At 36.4% G+C, this 18790-nt stretch overlaps 1 protein-coding gene across 15 annotated transcripts in view; it reads right to left on the bottom strand.

Annotated features, from left to right (window-relative positions):
- Positions 1-18790, bottom strand: part of LOC114454637 (peripheral plasma membrane protein CASK-like) — a 126815-nt gene that overhangs the window by 52334 nt on the left and 55691 nt on the right. For all 15 annotated transcript variants that reach the window (XM_028435209.1, XM_028435217.1, XM_028435222.1 and 12 more), the window contains exons 3-5: positions 8671-8776; positions 3350-3427; positions 3195-3267 (exon numbers count right to left, since the gene is read on the bottom strand). In XM_028435209.1, coding sequence (XP_028291010.1) covers positions 3195-3267; positions 3350-3427; positions 8671-8776 — 257 coding nt within the window. The remainder of the gene's footprint in view (positions 1-3194; positions 3268-3349; positions 3428-8670; positions 8777-18790) is intronic.

Below are 18790 nucleotides of genomic sequence, written 5' to 3'. Positions count from 1 at the left end.
TCAGGGCAGTCTCATAATTCACCACACACATTTCTCTCACAAATGTACAGGTGTTCCACAGCTCAGAAGCAGTTTGTAAATGCACATTCAGCAATTTGCATTATCTGTGGATTTATATTACAAGTGTGTCTCAAAATAATATTTGTGAGGTAGAGCGTGTGCATTTCAGAATTTATATTACAAGTTTGTATAAAATATGTATTTGGGAAACAGCTCGTGTGCATTTGTGAATCTGAAATACAACTGTGAAACAAAGCATGTGAAAAACCCTGCAAGAGTTCTGTTCTGATTCCATAGATAACACCTGATGGGATTTTCATGAGGAGTAATGGATTTGTGTTGGAGCTCCCTCTGCAGACACGTTTGCTTCTTCATCTTTCCTATTCCCACCTCATCCAAAGCTTCGGAAAAACAAACAGTGTCGATTTCAGGGACTCACTGGGAGGACTGGGAGGATGTGGATCAACAACAGCCGATAAAAGTTTGATTTGTGTGCGTGTCAAAACCCTTGTTCGGTAATTAGGTGTTAATTATAAATGAGACGGAGGCTTTGTGAGCAACACTAACACTATCCCACACCTTCCACAGGAGGAAACACAACCAGCATCATCGAGGGAAACACAGAGTGGGAGGACAGATGGGCCGAGGGGATGAGCAGGTATAGAAAGTACACGTGTGGGTGGATTCTTTTTCGAAAGAACTGGGCTCTCAGTGGTTGGATGACAATGTTTGTAGAATCAGTCTGTACTTTGTGTGACCCCGACTCAAAGTTTCACTGTGTTCTCTGTATTTTTTGTAGTTATCTTGTGTGTTTTTGCTTTAATATTGTGCATATTTTGTGTATTTTTGATTTTTTTAACTTTTTTATTTTTGATAACAATTCAAACATCTTGTTCACAATCCACAACAGTATGGAGAGAAGTACAGCAGGTTACAGTGCAACAACAAATGTAAATTGAGGTATTCATGCAACAAGTACATTACATGAGCAATAGCAAAAACTGTACAGCACATATAAGAATAGATTATTGCAAAGAAAACAATAAGTAAGAAATAAAGGAAGACAAACAATCAAAAAAAAAAAAAGGGGGGGGGGGTCTCCATTGAATGAGCAGTTTATCATGGGGCTCTATCTTTTATTAAAATTATGTTTTTGGAGCCTCAGAGAGTAGGTTATCTGCTCCATCGTATAAATATCCCACATTCTTTGGCTCCACAGGTGATAGGTAGGTGGCTCCACCTTCATTCAGTTGATGGTGATACATTTTAAAGCTGCAGTCAGAGAGATTTACCATAAATATTCTGCAGCTCTTCCCCCTATTCCTACTGGTTTTAGTCCAAGTAAGATCACCTGTGGATCGTTGGGAATATCAATAACAAACCCCTCCTTGAGGGCCCGAGAGACCTCCTCCCAAAACTGATCTAGTTTAGAGCATGACCAGAATATGTGGGCATAGTTCCCTACAAAGTCTGCACAATTCCTCCAACACTTATTGGAGTTATGTGTGTATTTTTTTTATCATTTTGTGTAGTTTTTTTGTGCATTTTTTATATATTTATTTTGTGTTTTTCTGTAATATGTGTTTCTGTCATCTTTTTGAGTATTTTTGTTGTCAACAAACAGGGAGAAAGGAGGAGCTCAGAGTAGAGCCAGGAGAATCAGATCAGATCTTCTCAACCCAAAAGTCGGTCATGGACCAGTTGTCAACGTGTCGTGAGCTTAAATTTGGAAATGATTCGTGCATGTAAGTGATTTTAAATAATCCTCATCCAGTTCCTTCTGAAGTGTCCACCTACTGGTAGAAAACTTGATTTGTCCATCATTGTACGTCTCATTTTTCTCACATTTATAGCCCTGAGTTCTGTCTGAGTGGACGATCAATAATAGTTTGGTAGCTCATCACGTTTCATGTATTTTAGCTGTTTTTTCTGTCTAAATAGTTTAATAGGGAGAGTGTCAGATTTCCCACAATTTACCCCCTCTATATCTTTAGTCTGGTCATTCTTACCAGGGCCTTTTTTTGCTTGAATCAATCTTTAACCCTCTCACAGAGGAAGCCATGTCACACACTACACACTACATAGGGTTTGTTTCACTGTGGAAACTGAAGGCCTGGGGCCATAAGCAGCCACCGGTGTAGCTTTGTACAGCACAATAACTATACAAATTGCTCCAAGAACACACAATATTACAGAAAAATACAGAAAACGCAACACATAATTAAAAAATGCACAAAAAAAAACACAAAATGACTCCAAAAACATATAAAATAACAATAATAACAAAAATTAAACCAAAAAAATACAAGACGACTACATAAAATAACAAAAACATATACAAAATGGATAAAATATATTAAAAAAATACTCATCACACACAAAACACCAACAAAAATACACCAAATGACTCCAAAAACACACAATATAACAGGAAAAGACAGAAAAACACAAAATAAATGAACAAAAAATAAATAATACACAATATTAAAGCAAAAACACCAACGATGATTGTAAGTCGAAGTATGTAAAAACTAAAAAATCACTCATCACACACAAAATGACAACAAAAATAAACTATGATTTCAAAAACACAAAAAACAACTGCAAAAATACAGAAAATAAGAGAAAAATATAAAATATGACAAGAACAACACACAAAAACATCCAAAAAAACACAGAAAACAACCACAAAATGCACAAAAAGAACAAAAAAAAATACTGACAAGAAAATATATACAATGAGAAGAAAAACACTTTACTGTAATGATTCTCAGATTGGGCATTATTCTAAATGCTGACATTAATGTTGATAATGTGGCCTTCGGATCAGATAATCACATTTTTGTGGCCCCCGCTGTGATAAAAGTTACCTAGGTCTGGTTTCGATCGTTGCACTTTTGAGACGCGGCTTTGATTTTATGCCAAGGAACGCTGAATTATCCCCGAGGTGGTGATGGTGTATAAACAGCGTATTTAAATTTGCAGAAAGGTTGAGGCTTTCTTTGTTTTTCATGTCCTCATCCATATTAAAGCCATCGTTTCCATCTTGATATCGAATATTTGTAGCCCCCGACTGTGTCAACATGGTTCTATATATTAAAAAAACGTTTGACGCTCCTCAGAAGACGCAGTAAAGATGGCTTTGTCTGTCTGAGAGCGAAGGGAACACAGAAAACTTGAGAGAAGATCAATACCTTGACATCTCGATGGATGACGTTGTTGTCGTGGCAGTAGCGCAGCGCCTCCAGGATCTGTCTCATGTAGTGACTGCGGAACACATCAACACATCAAACTGAAAAACAACGTCAGGAAGAAGAAGAAGAAGAAGTGATCACACACGCACACTGACCTGGCCACCGCCTCGCTGTAGACAAAACCAGCATCAGCTCGCTTCACGATCTCAAAGCACAGGTCGGCTCCGTCCATGCTGACGAGAACAAGTAACGGTCAGAGAACAACATATATAAAATATAAATAAACAAAAAACAGTGAACAAACACAGTGTGAAGTAACGGTCAGCGTGAGAGGGGAAAGAAATGTGGTTCTCATTAAAGAAACAAAAATACAATAAATAAAGACATTACACACAAATATTAATAAATATATAGTAATATTAATAAATAAATAAATATAATAATATATATATATATATATATATAACAAAAAAGTGAATAAACACAGTGTAGAGTAACGGTCAGAGCAGAGTGAGATGGGAAAGAAATGTGGTTCTCATTAAAGAAACAAAAATACAATAAATAAAGACATTACACACAAATATTAATAAATAGATAATAATAATAATAAACAACATATATATAATATAAATAATAAAAAACAGTGAATAAACACAGTGTGAAGTAACAGTCAGAGTGAGAGGGGAAAGAAATGTGGTTCTCATTAAAGAAACAAAAATACAATAAAAAACAAACACAAAAATATTAATAAATATATAGTAATATTAATAAATATATATATATATATATATATATATATATAACAAAAAAGTGAATAAACACAGTGTAGAGTAACGGTCAGAGCAGAGTGAGATGGGAAAGAAATGTGTTCTCATTAAAGAAACAGAAATAAAAAAAATAATACAAACATTAATACATAGATAATAACAACAACAACAAAAATACATAGTGAATAAACACAGTGTGGTCAGAACAGAGTGAGAGAAATGTGGTTCTCGTTAAAGAAACAAAGAAATAAACAAACAAAAATATAATTAAAGAGATAATAATAATAATAATAATAATAATAATAATAATAGATAAACAGTGTAGAGTGTGAGGGGAAAGAAGCAGAAACCCTAACCGTAACCAAACATTAATATATGAACCATTTGTGAATCAAACTCATTTTAATATAGAGAATATAATATATATGAGCATATATAATATATATATATGCTCAGCCTTTTTTGCAGAGTGGAAAAACTATTGAAATCCAAAATCGTTTTCACCAGCTAAACATTGTACAAATGTTTCTTATTTATTTAAATTATTCGCAATAATTTTAAAAATAAAAAGAATAATAATAACAACAGTCCAAGAATTTGTATATTTTTGGTAGTTTCGGTCAGAGGTGGAAGTAATGAACGACTCATGTTACTGTAACTGAGTTGCTTTTAAGGGTACTTGTGCTTTTTTTAGTATCTTTGTAACACAGTAATTTTACTTGTACAGTTTTTTTCCCCAGATAAAATATTTGCATGTGTTAAGGAAACTCTGTTTTAACTCGTAGTTACAAATTTTTATTCAATTTTATTTCTATTATTTTGTTTTTATTCTGCATATTGAATAAAAGTGGAATACCTTTGGGTTGCACGTATTTATTTTTTTATATTACATAACAGAAATATGATGACAGCAAATTGGACTTCAGACATCTTTCATAAATGAAATTACAATTATGATGAATGGCAGGATGAAGTAAGAAACGAATGAATTATTAAGGATTGTGAGCAAACAGAGTTCACGGTCAGAGCACTGTGCATTATTTAAACCAGACTAAGGAGGAGAAGTAGCACTGCTTCCTTCCTTTGTTCCTGTGGGGAATTAAACCTTAAAGATAAGACTAACAATGACATTTAATACCAGGATGTAGCCGCCGCTGACCTACAGTTCTCTGAGATGTGTGGACCACAGTTTAAAACACGCACTGGAGATAATCCTGAGCTGAGAGACGATGAGCAGCAGGAGTGTCGTTATCACAGTCTATTACCACAGCAGCACAGGAAACTGATCCACAGGCCGTCTACCATCGCCTACAGTTTCTAACAAACGTATTCCATGAAGAATCATGAGAGATGTACTGGAAAACCAGGAAAGAACAATAAGCGACCTACACTTTGACTACTACCTGACATATAGTGCATGGACTTTCTTAACCAGGACCACTATAATTACTATACTATTATTAACGTGTTACGCTTTTGTATTTATTCATTCCTGCATTAAAAGGGTCGTTAATGGGTGAAATTTTAGCTTAGGGGCACATTTGGGATGTTGGAAATCATGGAACTTAAAGGTTGCAGTAGCCCACTTAAAGATGCAGTATGTAAGTTTTTTTTTGGTCAAAAATACATAATCACCTTTGAGCATATTGTAATTCAAAGTGTTCTGAGTGGACTCTAGTTCTCTGGACCTTCTCTTTGCTCTCAATCAATCAAATTAATCAAACTTTATTTATATAGCAACTTTCTTACAAATTCAACTGTAGAAATTTGCTTACGTGATTGACAAAAGCTAAAAATGATAAAAAGGTTTAGAGACTAATGCACTCAGATAAAATAAGAAAGAGTCTAAAATAAAAACAAAGCAGAGAAGTTTCAGAAATCTCGGAGCGTGGCGCTAGATTTCAGCCAATCAGAGTTCTTTTTACAAACACAGTGCTCCATGAGATTTTGCATTTTGTGATTTGGCGTTACAATTGGCTGATCGGCTAAAGTCGCGTTCTTATCTTTATCTGTAGTAAGAGTGCAATAGCGGACGCTCTAGCAGAAGTCTCCATCGCGGCGTTAGGCACAACTGTTACACGACAAAGCAAGAGAAAAAAGGGGAGACCGACGTAGAGAAGCAACAGAATAAAGGCACAAACATACTCTGACAGAACGTATGTTCTCTGCCCCACGTAGTGGTGTCAGAGGCAGAGTGAGAACAGATGAGATACATAGCGTAGAAACCTACAGAAGCATATCCAAGGTGGAGAGAACCAGTGTTGTGCTAGTTACTTCAAAAAAGTAACTAGTTACCGTTTCTAGTTACTTCATTCAGTAACGCATTACTGGAAAAAGTAACTTTTGAGTTACTTTTGATTTGTGTCCGTACAGCTTCATATCAGTGCTGTATCAGAAAATTATCCACCGTTGATCAACTCTGTGGTGGAGGAATAGTGGTTAAGGAAGCTGGCTTGTAATCAGAGGGTCAGTGGTTTGAATCCCTCCTAACCCTACTGCTCCTGTATTAACACTGCTTTGGATAAAAGCCTCTGATAAATGAAATATTATTGTATCCAACCCTACAGTTTATAATTATTTACATTAACAGAATTAAACTCTGCTCAGTATTAATCTTTACAAACACCAATCTGACTCAAACACTAAGTATTCTTTCAACACCAGTTTCTATACCTGAGACCAGCAGAATCTGAAAATGTTATAAAGAATTGTGAAATAAGTAAAACACAAAATAACCTGAATATTATTTAGAATCAAAGATCAAACATTAAAGTGGCTTCAGCATCATAAAAACAGTTGTGTTTAACCTTAGAATGTTCCCTTACAGCTTAAGTACAAAAACTAGCAATAATGTTCAACATAAACACAAAAAACCTTCTAAAATAAATAAAAGAAAGCAGTCTGAATTAACATTAGTAATACATTTTGACCAACTCTGCTTTACAAAAACTGCTATAAAACAACCATAAATGATGTGCATATAAAGCACAAAACAGCTGCTCAAAAATTAAAACTAATTTTTCAGCCTTAGCATAGTAATGTAAAGTAAGCTGTGCATATTCCAAGTGCACATTCTGCTGTTGAAAATGCTTATAAAAATAAATGTGGAAAAACAAACTCACAGCATGTTTCTCAGCTACACAATGCTAAACATATCAGGCTAACGAGCTGCTGTTAGCGTTAGCTCAGCAGTAGCGACAGGCTTCTTATTTACAACAACATGCCGTGCAATAGCTTTGCTGACCAGTCCGTGGATAACAGTCACAGTCCGTTAAAATCCATATGCTGTTGTTTCTGTGCAGAGGCTTCCCTCACGTCCACCAACGCAGCATTAGCTTAACTTCACTGATGCATCTTTTGGAGACAGATTGGTTAAATAATGCTTGTATTCCAACTCTGAGAAGCTCGTCCTGCTCTTGCGTTGACTCGCCATGATTAGCTCACGTGATATAAACAGAGACATGCTGACAACGCTTCTTCTTCTTCTTCTTCTGTTTTACGGAGGTTGGCACGGCATTCCGCAAAACTATGTAGCGCCACTGTAAACAGGAAGTACACTGCAGCTAGCAAAGTAACGGACAAACGCACTATATTGTAATGTTAACTGCGTTATTTCTTTAAAAAACATTAGAGTACTAGTTACTGACAAAAGTAATGTTGGGGCGGTAACGTGTCACAAGTAATGCGTTACCGTCCAACACTGAAGAGAACAGATGCAATTCATTTGCAGTCTGGATGTGGAGTGGTGTGGGTCTGCTCTGACCAGCAGCTGGATCACTGCGGCCGCTGCAAATTGAGGCCAGTAACATTCATGTCAGAGTCTCTAAAACATCAACATACTCTCCAATAGAACAAGATATAAAGTCCCTACATTTCTCACTAATCTCTAATGAGTAAAAAGTCGCTAAGAACTCCACAGTTGTGCACGTTCATGAGGATATCTGTGAATATGAAACATGGAGGGGAGGGAGGGAGCGTGGTTGATTTCATCCCAGTCTCACGATTCTACATACTGCAGCTTTAAGGGGACACTATATAGAATTTCGACCAGATTTGCACCACCTAGAGATGCTATTTGTCTACATATGTTCTATAACAGTGCAGCAAATGCTGGGTTCAGCATTTTCAAGCTAAAAATTCCACTCTGTCTTCAAAGTGTTTTATAAACAATAAAGAGAGTAATGTTTGTGTGATTTGTGGCCTTCATAAGGACAGTAGCAGGTCAGAAAATCCAGAGTTCTGAGTTGCTTTGAACGCAGCATTACTGCTCATCGCTCCAATATTTTAAAATCACGATGAATCGTTTCATATCACGTGTTTTTTAATGTCAGTGAGGCTTTCCTGGTTAAATAAAGGTCAAATATGAAGCTCTGATGCTTGACTTAAAAGATTTGGAAGTGTGAGATGGAGCTTTTGCTAAAACTGCAGCGTTTTTCCTGGAGTCTGATAAAAGAATGAAAACACAGAGGAATTAGTTCTGGAGTCAGAGCAGAAATGGAGATAAAGAGTTGGCTGAGAGGATCCTAATCTCATCTCCTCATACAGTATCACTTCTTCTCTTCCTCCACTCCAGGCTTAGGCTAACACGCTTTTTATATTGCTGCTGATTACTGGAAAATCTGCTTCAGGCTTTACTTTGCCTTCATACTGCAGCTTTATTTCTTTCTTTCTCCTTCACATACTTGATGATGACGACAATAGAAACTTACAATTCAAACACCATGTAGAGCATCCCATCTGAGCTGTAGGTCTCCAGCAGCTCCACGATGTGGGGGTGCTTCAGCATGTGGCAGATACTGGCCTCCCTCTTCAGGTCTGAGAACACACACATGCACATACACACACACACAGTTACAACTCAGCCTTCTACACACACAACTTTGTTTCAGGGCATTGATATTTGTTGTTACAGCTGTGATGATGACATCATTTACATGGACGTTTACATGTTGGTGTACGAGTTCAACTGGTAATTGTTATAACTGGTGACACAGACGTGAGGCTTTACTGCTATTTAGAATAATCTAGACTGTTTGTTCTGTCACAATATAATAAAAAAAAAACACTTTTAATGACTGCTCGGCATTGATTTTATGTTATTTTTCACATTTACAGTCAGCACCGTCACCTGCATCCAGTCACAGAATAACTGATTACTAGTCAAACTACAACACCAACAGGTACAAGTGATGTCTGCAATCATAGATAGAGGAGAAGGGACACACTCTAAATCAGTGTATTTCAACCTTGGGGTCGCCAGGAATTAAAAAGGGATTACCCGAAATGTCTAATTAAAAAAAATTTTAATTACTATTTCACTATTGTTTACCACACACAATCTCAAACAAAAATATTCTAAATATTAAAAATCTTAAGCAACAAGTTCTGATGAACTACGGCCGAAAAGCACATACCACGCTACCAAGAATTCAGTGAAATGACTCGGTTCCACCGAGTAAAATAAATTAAATTATGAGACGTAAAATGGTAATCTACGTTTAATTAGGTTGGAACGATATATCACATGGCTATGTTCCGATAAGTTTGGAAATTACCGGAAAAAGTCTCAGAGAGGCTCTTGACATCAGCTCATAGAATATCGATGTCACATTACAGCCCAATTAAACGAGCATTAACAAAGTAGTTATTTGAAAAATGGGGCCCCCTGGCGCCCCCGTGGCACATACGGAGTAATGGGCCCTATTCATATATTGGTATGTGTCAATGATTTGGTACCACCAACTGTCGCAATATTTGACTTACAGATAAATGAGAAAACGACTTGCCTAACAAAAGGTGGTGGGCCCCTAATCAAATTGTGCGAGGCATTGTCGTAATCTACGTTGAATTATCTTTGAAACGATATATCACACGACTATGTTCCCATAAATTTGGAAATGACAGAAAATGGGGAGTGTGGCCCCGGGCCCCATTTCAAAAAAAGGGCTCTGAGCGTCTCATCATATTCATTCATATCATACCAAATTACATTCCGATCTAATGAGAACTAATGGAGGAGTAGTAATTTGAGAAATGGGGCCCCCAGGCTGCTCCGTGACACGTACAGGGTAATGGGCCCCATTTATATATTGGTATGTGCCAAATGCCAATGATTTAGAACTACCAACTGTAGTTGGCAAATAAATGAGAAATCGACTTTTCTTTTTTTCTTTTGGGGCCCCTTGGGGCCCCCAAATCAAAAATTGGGCTCAGAGCATCTATGTGTAGACATCCATAGATTATAGCTACCAAATTTCAGCCCGATCCGTTCACGAATAACAGAGGAGTAACGATTTTAACTAGGGTAGGGTCAACAACAACAACAAGAACAAGAAGAAGAAGAAGAACAAAGTGAGTGGTGTTTTGAGTCTAATAGTCTGGCCTAAAAATGGGCTCAAATTGTTAAAAAAAATGTATTCCTAGTGTCTTGAAGGCCTGTGGCGACCCCATCCCAGTGCCTTGCGACACGAAATGAGGTCCTGATCCCAAGGTTGAGAACCCCTGCTCTACATAATATGTTAAGTATGGCACAACCAAATAACTATAACAAATAGAAGCTGTTTTTATTTAGTAGAGCTGTACTTTTAATATACTAATTAGGGGGTTTCCAATCCGGTTACTATCTAACAACACAAAAAATTAGCTTCATAAACTATTTCCATTCCCACACCATTTAGATATTTTGCATTTTCAAAAGGTTAAATTTAACTTAGATGGAAATACAATTAGAGCAAAATAAAAGTTATAATTTCTGTTGTTTTTTTACCTACATATGGTCCATGTTTTTGGACGGTGGGATGAGTAAACCTGCAGCTAACCTAGTCAACATATCACATAAACATGAGACTTATGTTGGCTCCCAGTATGAGACTGGTTGGAAACCATTGCTTTAAAGCATCTTATTGCTGCTTAGCAAATGAGCATCTACTGCTTTAATTAGCTCCAGTGATGAGGACGTTTAATGGAAGGGTTAGTGACGCTGAAAAGAGAAAACAGCGGCTGCCTGCTCGCAGTGATCGCTGGGGACAAATAACACTCACACGATAAACACAACCATGTAGAAAACTCTCCGTTTCCTCAGGCAACAGCAGCATAAAACTCAACTCCTCTGGATTTTAGCGCCATAAAAAACAACAACTGGAGAATCAAAGTCTGACGAGCAGACGAATCAATATCCTGCGACACAGAGAGAAAATTGTTGTGTCATGTTAGAATGAGATGAAGGGAGCGTGGATGGAACCATTAGAGGAAATGGTCCCATACATAAGTGAGCGGATTACAAATCCTCTAAACACACAGTGATGAGAATAACTGCAGCTTTAACCCAACCAGAACATGAAGTAACATAAATAGAACTGTGATAAAAAAAAGTTGGTAATAAAACACGTCATTATTTTAGATTAACAAGATGCATCGTGCACGTTGCAGGGGAATAGAAGCTTAATGTTGCGTGCAGAAATACTCTGAATTTGCAGAATTTACCACATGATTTTATCTGCTTGTGCAGAACTTATTAGGTTTATGCAGAATTCATCTTCACTTGCACATAATTAGGGTTGCAAAAGGGGCGGAAAATTTCCAGTAAGCTTACACACAATTTTATGCTCCCGAATTTTGGTATATTTAAAAATATTAACTTTTCATGGGAATTATTTATTGGAATTAACCAGAAATTAGGAGTAAAATTAGAATTAATAAATATATCCAAACATCCATTAAACATAATACATTTTTAAAAAACATCACATTTCAACTATAGATTTGCAAAATTCTGAGAATTTTCAGGTTTGGAAACTTTCCATGGGAATTGATGGAAAAAACTGCAAATTTCCAAATTTTAAGGTTGGCCCTTAACAGGAATATCAAATAAAGTTAAGAAGAATATATTCTAGCATCAGTTAATTAAAATTACTACCAATTTCCAGTTAAATCCAATAAATAATTCACATAAAAAGGTAATATTTTTAATATTCCCAAAGTTCTTGAGCTTACGTTCCATTTGCAACTCTACACAGAATTCATCTTCACTTACACAGCAATAAGGTTGCAAAAGGGCGGAAAATTTCCAGTAATTTTCCACAGGATTTTATATTCTGGAATTTTATGCATTTTCAATAATTGAACTTTACATAGGAATTATTTATTGGAATTAACTGGAAATTAGGAATTTCAAAAAACTGTATCATGCCCAAACATAAACATTAGAATCCATTCAACATAATACAATTAAAAAAACAGAACAGCAAAACTCTGAGAATTTTCAGGTTTGGAAACTTTACATGGGAATTAATGGAAAAAACAGCAAATGTACACAATTTTAAGGTTGGTCCTGAACCGGAATATTAAAAACAGTTAATAAAAATATGTTTTAGCATCATCGAAAACATCAGCGTCAGTAATTTAAGATTACTCCTAATTTATGGTTAATTACAATAAATAATTCTTATTAAAAGTCATTATTTTTGAATATTAACAAAATTCCTGAGCTTAAGTTTCTTTTGCAACTCTACACAAAATTAATCTTCACTTGCTCAGAATTATGGTTGTAAAAGGGTGGAACATTTACAGTAAACATCCACGGGAAGTTATGCTTTGGAATTTTGTGCATTTTCAATAATATACACTTTTCACGGGAATTATTTATTGGAATCAATCAGAAATTAGGAGTAATTTTAAAAAAACTGTATCGTATCCAAATGTTAGCATCCATACAAAACAATATCATTAAAAAAAACAGAACAATTTAACTAGGTTTGGCAAAATTCTGTTAATGACTTGAATGGAAATGGAACGTTAATGGGAAAAAACAGCAAATTTACATTACAAGAATATTAAACAAAGTTGGGAAAATATATTTCAGCACAATCAAAAATATCAGCCTCTGCTTCTAAAATTACTCCCAATATGAAAAATTCACATGGAAAGGCAAGGATACTTTATTTGTATAACAAGCACTTTTTAATCACGTAAAGAACATTCAATTTCCAAAAGAAAACATTAGACGGTTTAAAAATCAATAAGAACAATAAAATCAGCAGTAAAAATATTTATTACAACAATAATAAGTTTAAAAATCTCCCCCTCAATCATACGCAGTGGAGGAAAATAATTGCCTTTAACTTAGATTTAAAAAAAGATTTTAAATCTAAAAGAAGTTTTTGAATATTCCCACAATTCCTGAGCCTAAAGATTAACTAAAGCCCAAACTCACTTTTTTTTTCCAGCTGAATACAAATGTACAGTATGTGTGTATTAAATAGTGCTACTGATTGATCCTGGTCCAACTTTTTACATTTTAGTAAAAGTACTTAAATTTGGCGTATTTTGTTGTAAAATGCCAGTGTGACTGCCCTCGATGGCAGAGGTTCTCAATCTTGGGGTCAGGACTCCATTTGAGGTCGTGAAAAACTGGGAGGGGGTCACCAGATGCCTTCAAGAAACTAAGTAAACTACCATTTCTTTTAAACAATTTCAGCCGTTTTACTTTTTTTTTTTCTTCCTTTTCTCCATTTACACAAAATGTGCCATATTTTAACCTATTTTCATCACTTTTTCTTGTCACATTTTTGCTCCTTTTAACACATTTTTTATACATTACTCCCATTTACACTATCAAGACATTTTCGGCATTTATGAACCCTTTCCACCACTTTTCCCACCTAATATTGCACATGTTGACCCACTTTTAACCTATTTTCACCATATTTCATGCTTATTTTTGCCAATTTAACCACATTCACAATTTGTCATGCCCATTATTTGCCAGTTTAAACTAATTGTTCCAATATTGACTCTTTGACACCTTGTACAGGATTGTGCCACAAATAAAACACCACACTTTCATAGTTGAATAGAGGCAGAAATGTATGGCCCAGCAGTTCAAACCCCATTTCTCTAACACCACCACATTAGTGCTAAGTGGAAAGCTGTGGTCTACCTAAATCCCAGTGAGAGCCACGTTATTGGCGACACGCTGCTGTTACTGTCAAACAATCAAGGATTTCATTAAAAACATCTGAGCGTGTTCTATCCCTGTGAATCTCTCTTCATCCCTCCATTCATTCTCTCCGTCCTTTGATCCACTCGTTCGCTCTCGGCAGCCGAAGGCGGAGCATTTTGAAGGTTGAAGCCAACAAGAGGAAGATGCAATATTTTCATTGGATACTTTATGTATAAAGACTGTCCTCTGGCACTCAGCTGTAGAACGTGTAAATACTCAACTCGAGGACTAAAAAGGAAAAGCTATGACATCAAGTTTTATTACGCAAGTCTTTTCACTGTAGCGCCTTTTTTTTATTGCATTTATGTTTGTGTTTTTTTGTGTTGTTATTATTTATTCAGAGGACTTGTTTCGTATGTTGAGAACAAAGGATCGACCTAGAAATGGATATGGAATGGACGAGGAAACGGCAAAACAAACTGGGAAAAGAAACATCATTAGTTAATCCACAAACTGGAAATACCTACAATTGCATTCAAATAAAATAAAAAATATAAATATTAGGGATGTAACGATTAATCGTAAGGCAGTTAAAAATCGATTCATAGGTATCACGATTCACATCGATGCTGTGAAAATTGAATCGCAGTCCTTTTTTAAACAGCAGAGGGCGCTATCCAGAAGTGTTGACAGCGGGCGGAATCTGCTACTACTTTCTTTCTGGCCGCCTTATACTCTTAAACATGTTCATAAATGATTCCTTACCCCTTTGGCACTGAAAGAATATCTGTAATAATACGTGAATATCTGTAAGTCACGTTGTTCTATTAGCTCTGTCTGCTAGCATAGCATCTCTTCTTCACTTCAAGATATCTGCATGCCAACCGACCACTGGGCTACCAGCGCCCTCTGCTGGTTCAAACAAATATCTGAGGCAACTACAGTGCAATGACTGTTTTGTTTTTTTTAAGTCCAATTGTTAAGGCACAAAATACATTTTCAGTTGCACTTTTAAAAAGAAAAATAACTATTATGCAGTTTTGTATTGTTTACTATAAAACCAGAATTTAAATTAATAGGCTTCTTCATTTGTATTATTCCTTTTATTTATTTCATTCAGGATTTATTTTGAGTTAAATTGCATTGTTTTGAATAGTTTATCAAGGGATTCTTTTGCCAATGAAAAATAAAAGGAAAATAGTACAGTATTTTACCAAAAAAAAATAAAGGAATATTTTTCAGTCATTTATGTACAGTCCCATTTTGTAAAATAAATCGTGAGAGAATCATATCGTGAACACAGTATCGTGAATCGAATCGTATCGGGAGTTGAGTGAATCGTTACAACCCTAATAAATATATATAAATGCAAGTGTGTAACTTTTTTGTAATTATTTTAAAAATGTATCAGTATTTGTAGTGCATTGATCCTCAGTGTTCCTATGGGAAACTTCCCTGAATGCTACTGCTAGAGACGATTAAATAATAATAAGACTAAATCAAATATATGTTTTTGTGTGCACACTCATACATACATACATACACACACTCTGTGAGAAAAGGTTAGCGTGATGTTCTGACATTAACGCAGTGACATTTAATCAGGGATGAATCCGTTAGCCTCTCGTGCTAACATTAAGAAAATCCTCTGAGGACAAAACACAAAGCTAGCACTGATGATGGTGATGCTAAAACTCATGTAATTGCTAGCTTAGGGCTACTGTAGCCTTCACTGTTTAATGTCACGTCGCTAACGATGGAAGCTAATTACCCCAGGAGTTCTTACTGAGTTAAGAAAGACACGTTTAAGGTTCAGGCTAAAGTTATCAGACAGAGACGTACCCGTCAATATCAGTAACACAAAATACATCAAAAAGACCAACACACACAGACACAGACACACACACAGACACACACTCAAATTCAACATGACATAAAAAGAAAATCAAGTGAAGTTACAGTCGGAAAATAGAGAAAGTTAAGTATATACTGTAGGGCAGGGATAGGTAACTTTTATCACAGCAAGGCCACAAAAATGTGATTGTCTGACCCGAGGGCCACATTCATGGCAGTATTAAGAATAACGACCGATCTGAGCATTTACACTGAAAACAACAAAGGGTTTTGTCGCCGTTTGTTGCCTTTTTGTGTAGTTTTTTCTGAGTTTTTAGTCATTTTGTGTGTTTTTTGAGTCATCTTCATGTATTTATCTGTCATTTTGGGAATTTCTGGTCACATTTTGTGCTTTTTATATGTTTTTGTTATTTCTTGTGCGTTAAGTTTGCATTTTGTTTCCTGTCAATCTGTGCCTTTCTTAGAGTTTTTCAGTATTTTTGTCATTTTGTGTAATTGTGTGTTTCTTTGGTGTCATCTTGTTTCTGTGTTGTTGTTTTGTGAGTTTAGGTGGTTGTTTTGTGTGTAAGATGTCCTTTTGAGTGTATTGTGAGTCTTTTTTTGTGTATTCTTATAATCCTTTTGGTGTTTTTGTTGTTGCTTTGTGTATTTCTATTGACATTCTGTTCATTTTGGTGTTGTTTTGAGTTTTTTTTTGGAGTTATGTTGGGCATCATATTACTTCAAATTTCTTGAATTACAATTTTTGGTAAATTTGTCTTCTTGGAGGCCGCACAGAATTAGACGGAGGGCCGCATGTGGCCCCCGGGCCGTCAGTTGCTCATGTATGCTGTAGGGAAAAGTGAATGAAAATAAAGACTCTGGAATATTAATATCAGTACAATAAATACACAGTTAAATACACACACAGACACAGATAATGGACAGACGAACTGACAGACTAATTAGAATCCAATTCCAAGTCTGTCAGTGAGCAGGAAATGAACATGGAGGAGAGGAAACATGATGAATTCTGCTCTCTCTGTGTTTAACTGATGTGTGTGTGTGTGTGTGTGTGTGTGTGTGTGTGTGTGTGTGCGCGCACCCTAACTAAGTGTGTGTTCCAAGCCTTGGCTGACCAATCTGTTGCCAAGACACGAAGCGTTTGACCCACTTTCCTCGCTGTGCTGGTGTGTTTGTGTGTATGATTGTTGTGAGATTGTGTAATAGTTGTGTGTCACAGCTGCTCACTGGTATGAGACGCTCTCATTTCTACAGGTAAGACAAACTGTGTGTGAAAACTAAACGCCAACAAAACGACAACAGCAGACAAGAAGACGAAATGAATGATGTGATGAAAACAAGCACAAACGCACAGTGATATTTCTTTGTCTGTTTTGGACTTTGTCCTAATTTTTCTGTTTGTGCTCCTTTTTTCCAGTGCAGTGGAGTTTCACAAAAGAGTTTTTTTTACAATAGAAATGTAAATTTTAAATGCAACCCAATCATCATCACCACCAATCTCTTTCTCACTGCCTCATTACAAAACAAATCCACACTAAACACTCTTCACTAAAAACACAAACCATCCAAACACGGGAGGGTTGTGTGTTGAGTTTCAGTACAAAGAGTTTTTTAACCTCGCAGGCACATCCTGGTTAAATAAACACTGATTAAGCACACATACACCAACATATCTGCACCGTCTGAGTCTGTAGATCACCTATTTACTGTTAATAGAACGCATCAGTCACTCCATTCTGATACAGGAGAGTGAAAATATCAGCATCAACATACAGTGTGTGCAATGATAAATCTACCTCACAACACAATAGGACAATCTCCTCTTTCCAACACTTCTCCCACATTCTCCTCAGGCTCTTTTTGGCCTTATCACACAGAGACCCCACCTTTCTTTATTCCAACCTCTCGTCCTCTCTGGTTTCTCATCCCCATCTCATCTTCTGCCTGCACACTATCACACAACCCCCACCACGATCCATTGCTTCACTTCCAGGATATCTTTAATTCTCTTCGGGATTAATGCACTACCTAGTCTTGTCATGTTTTGTGTTTGTCTTTTCTGTTTGTCTTCTTCTTGACATTTGTATTGGTTGTTGCCTTACTTTTTCTTTTGTCTTGTTTTATTTATCATGCACGTCTTATTTTTGTTTTATTTTGCCTTTTGTCTTTCCTTTTGTGTTAGTCTTTTGTCTCGCCCTTCCTATTGTTTTTGTCTTTTTTGCTCCCTTTTTATCTTACATTGTCTTGATTTTTGTCTAGTCTTGTTTGTCACGGCTTCTGGCCTTTGGCCTCCTCTCTTTTCTTGACTCTTGCCTTGCCTATTTATCTTACCTTGTCTTGATTTTTGTCTAGTCGCCTGTCAGGTCTCTTGTCTAGTTTTGTTTCTTGTCTTTTCCTTCACCTTGCCAATAATCCTTCCTTGCCTTGAGTCTGACTTTCTGTTTCATCTCTTCTCTTGACTCTTGCCTATTATCTTGCCTTCTGTCCCAACTCTTCTCTCGATTCTTGTCTCGACTCTTGCCTTGGCTCGATTTTTGTCTAGTCCCCAGTCAGGTTTCTTGTCTAGTTCTGTCTCTCATCATGTCCTTTGCTTTGCCTAAATTATTTCCATGTCTTGCCTTGCATCTGACCTTCTGTCTTGACTCTAGTCTCGACTCTCGCCTTGCCCATTATCTTGCCTTGTCTTGATTTTTTGTCTAGGCTCCTGTCAGGTCTCTTGTCTCTCGTCTTGTCCTTCACCTTGCCCATAATCTTTCCTTGTCTTGTTTGCCTTGCCCTGATTCTGGACTTGGGGCTCCTCTCGTCTTGACTCTCGCCTTGCCCATTATCTTGCCTTGTCTTGATTTTTGTTTAGTCGCCTATCGGGTCTCTCGTCTAGTCTTGTCTCTCCCTTCACCTTGCCAATAATCTTCCTTGCCTTGTTTGTCTTGCCTTGTGTCAAGCCTTCTGTCTCCTCTCTTATCACAACCCTTGTGTCTGCTCTCGTCTTACCTTGCCTTTTATCTAGTCTCATCTTGGTTTCTTGTCTAGTC

Source organism: Gouania willdenowi, chromosome 21, assembly GCF_900634775.1.
Source record: "Gouania willdenowi chromosome 21, fGouWil2.1, whole genome shotgun sequence".
NCBI classification, from domain to species: domain Eukaryota; kingdom Metazoa; phylum Chordata; class Actinopteri; order Blenniiformes; family Gobiesocidae; genus Gouania; species Gouania willdenowi.
This window is presented reverse-complemented; position numbering and strand designations above follow the sequence as displayed.